Source organism: Cricetulus griseus, chromosome 5 (assembly GCF_003668045.3).
Source record: "Cricetulus griseus strain 17A/GY chromosome 5, alternate assembly CriGri-PICRH-1.0, whole genome shotgun sequence".
Lineage (NCBI taxonomy): Eukaryota > Metazoa > Chordata > Mammalia > Rodentia > Cricetidae > Cricetulus > Cricetulus griseus.
The window spans coordinates 40,006,998-40,017,735 of record NC_048598.1 but is presented as its reverse complement, the minus strand read 5'-3'; the positions used below and the strand labels follow the sequence as shown (position 1 = coordinate 40,017,735).

Here is a 10,738-nt window from a genome sequence, read left to right as displayed (position 1 = left end):
GAGTATCTCTGGCCTCCAGCTGTCCTGGTACTGACTCCATAAACCAGGCTGGCCTCCACCTGCCTCTGCCTTCTGAGTGCTGGGATTAAAGGCATTCCACGCAGCCAACCCAGTCCCCAAACCTCTATGTAGCCCACTCCTCCTGCATTTACTTTCCAAAGCCTGGATTACAAGTGGTCACTGCTACACCTTGTTTTTTTAGGTGATGATACTCAAACCCAGAATTTCCAGAATGCCAGGCCAGCACTCTGCTTGCTAGCCAGAGATATTAGCATTTAAGAGTTGAATAAAATGAGGCACCCAGACAGTAACGCAAGTGGTTCTCCTTGGCAAAATGAGGGCAGTGGAAGAAGTAGAAATTCTCAGGACATTGGACATATTTTGAAATTAGACAGGATGTATGCATGGTGTGAGAGACTGGGTATGTGAGTTGTGATAAATACTTGTGTTAAAGTTCTGGAGAGGCAGGCATGGAGACCCTTAAAGTTCTCTTCAGGCCTTCTCAAGTTGGTAGGACTTGCTAAAAATCCGACCACTAAGAACAGAAAGAAATCAGGGTGACCCCTCTGCCCAGGCTGCTACATTATGAGGAAAGGGCCAATGGCATTTCCTATCAGCGATTTCCCAAGACAAGACTGTCAAGGACAGATTTCCTTAAGTCTTAGGCAGACCTTAGAGTGTACGGGACCCACTTGGTGTTTTCTAGGATTTTCCATTGCTTTCCCTTCATCCCCCCGCCTCCTTCTTGGTCGCAGGAAGGTATGGTTCTCCAAGGTTCCCATACATCCGGGCAAAGGAATTCCCTGGAGGATTTGAAAACAGACTCTGGGCAGGAGAACAGGAAGGCAAATGGACTCTTGACATCCATCTCGTGGGATAAGGGTAATGAAGCCTCCAGCTGGCAGACGTTTATAGTCACCTGGAAGTGATCCACTCTGCTACTCCCTCCACGATGTGTCTGGGCTGTCCCCAAACTGGTGAAAAGTCAGCCAAGACAAGGAGGGAAGTCCTTTTACAGTCCCTGGAGCTCCTTGGACAGCCCCCGGGGCTCAACAGCGCAGCGAGGGCGGGAAGACAGCCCCCGGGCCAGCCCACACATCTTCCGAGGGCGCGGGCCTGGAGGAGGCGCCGGCGCCGGCGACGCCTCTCGAGGAAGTTGGCCCTTTAATTATAGAGCCAGTTCCCTGTCGCATCCACCTTCAGCAGCAAGCAGCAGACGCAGTCGGTGTCAATCCTCTGTCCCGGGTACGGCACCGCGGCCATGGGCGGCTCGGCCTCCAGCCAGCTGGACGAGGGCAAGTGCGCCTACATCCGAGGTACGAGCGCCGGGGCTGCAGGGCGGCACAGAGCCGGGGCTAGCCTAGTCACCTTCGGGACAGCGCAGAGCCAGGGTTAACCTGGTCACCTGCGCACCGGTTCCCCCGAGGGAGTGAGGGCTAGCTGGTGACACGCACTGGCCTCCCGGAGCCGGTGTCCTGTTTCAAGTACGCGCGCGCGACTCGGGTGTGCAGAGGACTCGGGATGGGATGGGATGGGATGGGACGCCCAGGACGCACGGGACAGGCAGGTACTCTCCGGACGGCTGGGGAGGACTCTGTCGTCCCCCATTCCCACACTCTCCACCCCCAACGCGCGCGCCCCTCACCCCTCGCCCCTCGCTCCTCAGGATCTGTTCTTTTCCTGATGGGGAAACATCTCTTGATTGTACTCGGCTCTGAGTGGTTTCTAAATGTGGCCGCAGAGGCTTCTGGGGATATCCCCTTGAGTCTAGAGATTTCCTTGGGGGGGATTCCTGGCCTATCGAGGAGAATTTCCCTGTGGGTCATACTGGCTCAGTTTTGTAAAGTGCAGCGCAGGCCACACCTCCCCCGAACTTCACGCCAATTGCAGGGCGATTTCATCAGAAACAGAAAAGATGAAGTCTTTACCTTTTCAGGTTGGATGGTTCCCTTCCTTCCCCAGAGAGGGAGAAAAACAAAAAGAGGAAGCTTGGAGTGTTTTGAAACCGTTGTTAAGATTGTAAATGGGGAGAAACGGTCTTTTTAGGAGATCTTGAGATATGGAGTAGTGACTCAGTAAAGACAGACAGGCAGACAGGCAGAAGAAACCAAAACCAAACTGCAGGAAAGAACAAAAACTGCAGGAAGTCTTGACTCTTTATCTTTCTTTCGGTGTATTTGGCTCCTACCCCACCCACCCCAATCTTACCCTCTGCCACTGATACCCTAGCTAGCTTGTGAATTTAGGGAGTCCCTCTCCTGGCTTCCCAAGTACCTTTAAAAACATGTATTTTGCTCCAAGTTTTTGTTTTTGTTTTTTGTTGTTTTTTTTTGAGACAGGGTTTCTCTGTATTGCTTTGTAGCCTGTCCTGTATATCTTGCTGTATAACTTGTCCTGTATAACTTGCTCTGTATATCAGGCTGGCCTCGAACTCACAGAAATCCACCTGACTCTGCCTCGAGAGTGCTGGGATCAAAGGCGTGCGCCACTACCGCCCAGCTTCTGCTCCAAGTTTTACTGTAACTCTTTAAAAGAAATAGTGAAGTTTTTCTTGATGACGCTTTTCTGGACCTTGAGGTTATGCCTTAATAAAAAGCACTTGTTCATTTCTTTATTCATATTTATTCTCAGTTACGACATTTCAAAAAATATTTTTAAAGGATACCATATGAAGGCACACGAAGGGCAGAGGCTATAATTAATTTTCCAGATTCTTGTTTCTGTACTGCAATGCAGAGAATCACCAGCAACTGACAATGTCAGAGAATAAAATGTAGTCACTTGTCCCTCTATGGAAGAGAGAAACGATAGATGTTTTACTTAGCCAAAGACTAAACCCTCCTTACTCTTAGAATTCTGCTGTTTGCTGTTCTCCCCAGTATTGGGCTCAGAGATGTCACAGAACACTAGCAAGGGGCTTGCAGTCACCTGTGAGCAAAACTGCTTATGGAGTTCATAAGATGTTTCACTGCATAGTTAAAGTGAATGCATAGCCATCTACAGATTATCCGGGACCCCTGGCAAGGTTGGAGATTAGCTTGTTTACAGCTTCAAGGTCAGGACCTTTGTTGTGATTGGTGCAAGCGATGCACTCAAATAAGAAAAAGTGTTGCCCTCTTTATGACAATCAATATGTAACGCACATGCCATGAACATATTTAAGTGACTAAAACTGTAGTCACTACACTCCCTAGTCAGTGTTCTCTCTTCGGAAGGGGCTTTGGAAGAAGGCTTCCATGGTGTGTGTGTGTACTGGAGAGGGAAGGAAAGAGTTAAAAATACCTCCAGGGATAAAGAGTCTGTGTGTCACATGACAGCACTGATCGCTCCAGAAGGAAAAAGAGCCTTGGAAAAAATCCTTGGTGTTGGGAATTGTTTCTGCATGAGCAAATGAAGATCACGGGGCTCTGCTTTCTTGGCAGTTTCAAGGCTTCAGGTCCCTGAAGAAAACCATAACCCTACATTTATCCCTCTGTCCATCCTTTAGCCCATAAATATCTTCAAGTTTTGATTTAATTGTAAGTAAAACAATTGGAGGGTTGAAGGTCAACTTTAAATACAGTTTTATGACCTGTCCCTTATAAAGTGGCCGCAGTGAAACAGATTTGAAAGCTTCTGTTGCTGAGGCAATGACTTTGTTTGAACCTTGGTGTACTTTGCCAGGGCAGTAAAGAACTAGTCTGTAAATCTTAAGTGTGACTAAGTTTGTATCGGTTTGAAGCAGCTGGAGTTCTAGAATCCAACACTCTATAGCACTATCTGTCCTTACTTAGCAAGTGCCATTCAGTCTGTGTGCCTCAAAACTTCCTGGTGGATGTTTTGAAAAGCCTTCATGTCTTAGAATTCAGTCAGTCAGGTAAAGTGATGCCAGGTGTGTCAAGGAATTACTTCATTCCTAAAGGGGGCAGGGTTTTTTGTTTGTCTGTTTGTTTGTTTGTTTATTTTCGAGACAGACCAGGCTGGCCTTGAACTCACAGAGATCTGACTGCCTCTGCCTAAAGGGAGCAGTTTTGAAGATTATCAACACCTTCATGTTCCCTAAAGGATAGATTTCAGGATATCTTAGAGGGCTTCTAATAACTTCCCATGAGACATTTTTATTAATAAGTAGTGTAGAGACTGACTTGTAGTCATGATACTACCTGGTAGCCTTTAGTGATTGTTTTACTATCTGTATAGAACAATTGTATCTTCCTTTAATCAGGGATGAAGCTCATTCAGTCTAGGCATCAGTTGTCAGCCCTAAGATGTTCTTTTTTATGTCATTAAAATTATTTATTATTATTGTGTGTATGATGTGTGAGTATGAGTGTGCCACTGCTTGCCTGCCGAGGTCAGAGGGCAACTGTGTGGAGCTGACTCTCTCCTTTTACTTTTACATGGGTTTCAGATGTTTGAACTCAGGTCACTAGGCTTGCATGGATATGGCTTTACCCACTGAGACATCTTGTTAGCCTTTTTTGTGATATGTATATATATGCATTGTTAAAATAAAACTTTAGATGAAAGAGAAAACACATGTATCATGTATTTTCTTGTTGAAATAATAACTTCATTTCCTTTTTTTGATGCCATAACTCAGTGGGTAGAGGTACTTGCTTGAGGCCTTGAGTTAGATCCTTATAATCTGGGTTTGAGGCTAGCCTGGTCTACAGAGCAAGTTCCAGGATAGGCAGAGCTACATAGAGAAATGCTGTCTTGAAAAACCAAAAGGAAAAGAAAGAAAAGAATCCACTTGAAGAAGGAGAGAACTGACTTCTACACTGTGGTATACATGCTCCCCTCCACAAACAAATAAATGTAATACAAAACTTAAAAGAAGGCCTGGCAAAATGGCTTAGCAGGTAAACATGCCTCTTGCTAAACCTGGTGACCTGAGTTCAATTCCCAGGATTCACATGGTGGAAGGAGAGAGACCACTCCCAAAGAATTTAGCCTTCACACTCTGCTGTGACATTATACGCTCCCACCTCTATAAAGAATAAACAAACGTAGAAAACTGAAAATGCTATTGAATTTTTAAAGAATGAAAAAGAAGACAAATCTGAGTTCCTCCATGTAAGGCGTCCTTAGAGGACTGTAAAAGTCCTGGAAGAAATGGCGTAGCATAAATTTGGTGGATGCATGTGGGCCTGCTACCAGTAAGTAGTTAAAGAAACTGTTCCTGACCTACTTAGAGCCTGAAAGATGGCTTCAGTGCTTAAAGCTGCCTGCCACCAACCTCATGACCTGAGTGGAGGAAATAGTTAAGTGTGTGCTCAAGGAAACTGTTCTTCAGTTGGGTGCAGTGATGTACATGTGTAACGCTAGCACTCAAGAGGTGAAGGCAGGAGCATTACAAGTTCAAAGTCAGTTTCAGCTGAATCAGGAGAGGGAGGGAGGGAAGGAGGGAGGGAGGGAGAGAGGGAGGGGGAGAGGGAGGGAGGGAGAGAGAGAGAGAGAGAGAGAGAGAGAGAGAGAGAGAGAGAGAGAGATCTTCCTGAGCTCACTGTTACACAGTCAGTGGCAGCCTGAGAAGGGCTCAGTGACTTCTTTGAAATAGTCATCAATGAGTTGATGCCTTTAGTGAGTTCATTTTTAAAGATTTATGTATATGTCTGAGGGCCTTTATGGGTTTGTGTGTACCATATTTGTGTGGGTGCCCCCGGAAGCTGGAAGAGCACAGTAGCTCCCCACTAGAAATGGACTTAGGGGTAGTTGGGAACTGAGCCCAGGTCCTCTGCATGAGCAGTGTACTCTTAACCAACGAGTCATGTCTTAAATTGAAGCAAATAATAGGGCTGGAGTGAAGTTCCCATGGGCAGAGGAAGGGTGAGTGGCTCCTGTTTGAGGTTTGCCCCAAGCTTCATGTTCAGGACCTCTGCACACATTTGTTCATTTCAGTTGTTGGTGAGAGATGGACGTCTGAATGGATCTGATTTATCTTGATAATTATGGCAGTGTAGCCTCAGACTCCAATTTTCTGATTAATAATGACAGTATCTTCATTGAGACAATTCAGATGCAGATTATGACAGTCACTGTCGGAGGCCAACCCAACATCCCTTCCCCATTCCACTTCCTAAAAGAATCCTTCATTTGTTTACTAGATTTAAGTTTCTAGGTGTACTGTTTTTGAGAGACTAGTTCAATTATGGACCCTAAAGACTGGGTGGGATTGTTCTGTGCCCATCACAGTGGTGGGTTCTCCTCGCCAGTGATTATATAAGAGGGAGATTATGATAGAGTGAAGCTCTAGGGGATGCTACTGGCTTCCAGGAGAGTTTCTTCTCAGGATTCTGTAGTAAGATTGTTTTTTCTCTTTTGGGGGACCTGCCACCCAGCTCCCCAATGAATCACACGGAAGCTTATTCTTACTTATGAATTCCCAGCCTTAGCTTGGCTTGTTTCTAGCCAGCTTTTCTTAACTTAAAATTAGCCTGTCTACATTTTCCCTCTGGGCTTTTATCTTAATTGTGTATATCTTACTTTCCTTCTTACTCGGCTGTCTAGGTGTCTGACCCCTGGTGTGTTCCCCTCTCCTCTTGTTCCTTCTCCTCTTCCTTCTATTTATTTTCTCTGCCTGCCAACCTCATCTATCCTTGCTCCTGACTCGCTATTGGCTGTTCAGCTCTTTATTAGGACCACCAGGTGTTTTAGACAAGCAAAGAACCACAGCTTTCACTGAGTTAAACAAATGCAACATAAACAAAGTCACACACCTGAAAATAATATTCTATCACAGGGTTCAACCAGGAGGACCTGACCTTGATCTGTATCATCCATGTAAAAAGCTGGGTGCTGGGGCTCACACCTGTTACTCAGGTGGAGCCAGAAGAATTCCTGAGGGGCTTGTTGGCCAGTCTAGCTGAATCTGTGAGCTCCAAGTTCAGTGAGAGACACTGTCTCAAAAAAGTAAGGTTCAAAGTAATTGGAGAATAACACCCAACATTGACCCCAGGCCTCCATGCACAGAGGCACACATATGTAATGTACACACACACACATACATGCATACATGAGCATGCATGATATACATACATACAAAGGAAGAGAAGGCTGGGCCAAATTATTATAATCCTTGTACTAGAGAGACAAAGACAGGGTGATGGTCATGTGCCAGCTTGAGCTACACGGTTTTGGGCCAGCCAGGGGTACACAGGAAGACCCTATTTCAAAATTAATAAAAAACAAGGTAAAAAACTAAAACTGGAATAAACATAAAATCAAAGGGAGACAAGGAGAATGCTCTCCCCTTTAAACTTCATTGTACTTGGAACCTCAAAGCTGAAGAAGTCTCAGGGAGGCAGGACCCTGCTAAATTGCTAACAACCTTCTTGAATGAGCCTTGGCTACATCTTGTGGGAGATGCAAAATCCTCTTTGAGTTGGAGTAGCAAAAATTACTGGCTTTCTTCAGTCTTGGCAGCGGGGAGGTGGAGGCAGGAGAAACTGAGGTTCAAAGCCATTTTTAGTTACACAGGGAATTTGAAGGCATCCTGGGTTGTATAAGTCTTATGTGACACTATAACGTCCTGGGCAGAAATACCAAACATCTCTCCACTCCAAATAAGGAAGCGATAACAGACCAAAGAGTGGATGCCACCAAAATCCAACATGGTGAATCAACAAGCTTTACTGGTATTACTTATAGGAATATGGGTGAGGGGCTACTTACAGGAGCAGAAATGATTCAAAGACAGCTGCACCACCAAAGCCCACTCCAGCACAGGTGACAACTCACAAAATCTGGCAACCTGGAGTACACCTCACAGTCTGTAGGCCGCTCAACAGGTTGGAAAGTGTCTTTTCCAGTTGGCCATTGGTGTAGAGTCTCTTCTAGTCAGCTCAGCTGGTCTTTGTTTCTTCTAGAAAGTCGAGGGAGTCTGCTTCTTCCATGCTGCTGGACTTGACTAGCAGAGTCCTCTGTGCAGGTTGGTGTCTGAGAGTGACTCTCTGCAGTCTTTACCACTTATACACTCTTGGTGAGGGCGGTGGGGGGGGGTGGCCTAGTGAGTCTGGTCAGTTTCAGGGATTTTCTAAAGCTATCTTGTGTGATTTGCTTTCTGTCTTAAGGTGCTTTCTTGAAGGATGGTGCATTTTGTCTCCTCCTAAAGCATCCTGTTGTTTTACCTCCTTGTAAAAATTCTGTCCTAAAATATCTTGTTGTTTCACTCTCCCTTTATATCTATGTCTAAAGAAGTTTCCCTCCAAGATGGAAGGTTTTAGTCATGAGGAAATTGCTATTCAACAAAAAGACTGGGTCTCAAAAAACCAACCAGAGATGAGAAAGATTGCTAGTAATCTCCTAATAGTGCTCTCCCTTCTGTCTTCAATAATGGGACATACAGTTTTTAAGTGTTCACACGAACCCTCATAATAAAGATATTCCCAGCCTCCTTTGCATCTAGATGGGGATATGCAACTGACTTTTGGTCAATTTGATCTAAGTGTCACATCTTTCAAGAAAGTTAACTGGTCCAGAGGTCAAAGTGGGAAGCAAATGATGGGTTTTTTTGTTTGTTTTTAATTTTGATCTGTCCTTGATGCTGTCTGGATGTGACCTTGTCTGGATCAGCCATTTTGGACAATGACATATCCTCTTAAGGAGTTTATACAGAGCAGAGTTAAGGGACAAAAGCAGCCTAGGATCCTGTGGGAGTCACATAAGTAGAAGCTCCATCAGTAGCCTGGGACTACCTCCCTTTGGACCTTAATAAGAGAGAAATCAACTGTGTCTTATATAAGCCAGTGTTATTTGTGGAATTGCTATTGTACATGGAGAAGCCTTATTTGAACTAATATAATTGTTTCTGTCATCTGTGGCCCAAAGTATCACAGCCAGTTGGGTTCCTTTAAGAAAAATTGATCTGATTACAGTAGAAAACGGTAATAAGTGTATCATTTGTATTAGCCTTAGGGTGGCCTGCCTCTGCCTCCCAAGTGCTGCAATTCAAGGTGTGCTACACCACTTCCCTGGTGCAGTATCCACACTTACCCACTGAGCCATCTCTCTCCCCATCCTGAAACAGCCTCTTTCTAAAAAAGTGAGGAATTACAGCTTCCAGGAAAGAATAGAGAAGTAGAGCAAAAAGAAGCAGGGAGGGTCCAGGATACATTTATTCTGGTCTGAAAATACCTTAAATCTTTCCAAACTATTGATAAAGAGAATAGGAATTTGGAGGAACATCAATTACAGAAGACTGGGAATTTCCATACAGTGCTACTAATAACCTTTTGCTTCTACTGGTCTTTATGAGTGGAAACCAAGACACTGGGAATGAAAAGATAATCTTTAAGAAACCCAAATCTGCTGCATTGTGGTGCTGCACACCTTTAATCCCAGCACTCGGGAGGCAGAGGCAGGCAGATCTGAGTTCAAGTCCAGCCTGGTCTACAGAGAAAGTTCCAGGACAGTCATGGCTACTCCAGTCATCTGCCTTGAAAAACAAAACAACCAAACAACAAAAAAGAGACCCTAAATCTAATGCTCAAAATCAGAAAAGAGCCTGACTTGAGAAGAGTTTATTTTATTTGATATGATTCAGTGAAATCTTTACTTTTCTCCAGGAATTCTAATATGAGCCTTGAACTCCATACAGACTCAAGACCTGATTTTTAGCTGGCAAGATACCTCAGCTGGTAAAGGCATCTGCTACTAAACTTGATAACATCAGTTCAATCCCTAGAACCCACGTGGTGGAAGGAAAGCTCCACACAGTCTTTTAGTTTATTTGTTTGTTTTTTGGTTTTTCGAGACAGGGTTTCTTTGTGTAGCTTTGGAGCCTATCCTGGCACTCGCTCTGGAGACCAGGCTGGCCTCGAACTCACAGAGATCCACCTGCCTCTGCCTCCTGAGTGCTGGGATTAAAGGCGTGCGCCACCAACACCCAGCCAACACAATCTTTTGAATCCTACAAATATGCTGCACCAAGTGCATATGCATGCACTCTCACACACACTAAAATAAATAAGTGAATTTAAGGCCGGGTCAAGTTTTGCTTGTTTTGTGTTTTCAAGACAGGATTTCTCTGTGTAGCTCTGACTGCCCTGGAACTTGTTTTGTACACCAGGCTGGCCTCGAACTCACAGAGATCCATAAGGCCTGGTCTTTATAAAACATGTCCCTTTATGTAGACATTGATTATGAGAGGACCAAATGAATAAGGGTTTCTAGCAATCATAACTATCAAGGTGACAATTCCAATTTTTGTTATTTGGTTGTTTCTATATTAAGCCAGGGTCTCATGAATTCAGGCTGGCTTTGAACTCTGTGTCTATAGATGGCTTGAACTCTTGATCCTCCTGCCTAGTGCTGGGACTACAGGTGTTCCCTCCAGGCCAGGTTTGTGAGGTCCTGGGGCGTGGAACCCAGAGCTCTTTGCATGCTGGGAAAGCACTCTAGCGGCCAAGCTCCATCTCCAGCCATCAGTTGATTTGTGCTGAGGACTGTGAACTGAGGGTAGTTTTACTCAATTGTAATCTTTGGAAGTGTCTGAGCTTGCAGGTGGAAAATGCAACAGAAGGAACACAAGTTTAGCAGGAATTTATAATTTAATTAAAATACATGTACTGTGAAAGCCTTATAAAATATGCAGTGTGAATTATGGCGGTGAATTTTAATCTCCTAAGCAGAACCTTTGATTACTTTTTTTTGTTAGTAGAGCGAGGTACTGTCACTCTATGAAGTGAAGGACATAGGACAATGATTTGCAATGGCCAATGAAATGAGGAGAATGGAGGAGAATGGAGAGGAAGAC

At 44.7% G+C, this 10,738-nt stretch overlaps 1 protein-coding gene across 1 annotated transcript in view; it reads left to right on the top strand.

The window, feature by feature from the left end:
- Positions 1–1,120: 1,120 nt before the first annotated feature.
- Niban1 (niban apoptosis regulator 1) overlaps positions 1,121–10,738 on the top strand; it is a 152,364-nt gene continuing 142,746 nt past the window's right edge. The window contains exon 1 of the mRNA XM_027417385.2: positions 1,121–1,316. Within this exon, the coding sequence (XP_027273186.1) occupies positions 1,262–1,316 (55 nt within the window). The 5' untranslated portion in view covers positions 1,121–1,261. The remainder of the gene's footprint in view (positions 1,317–10,738) is intronic.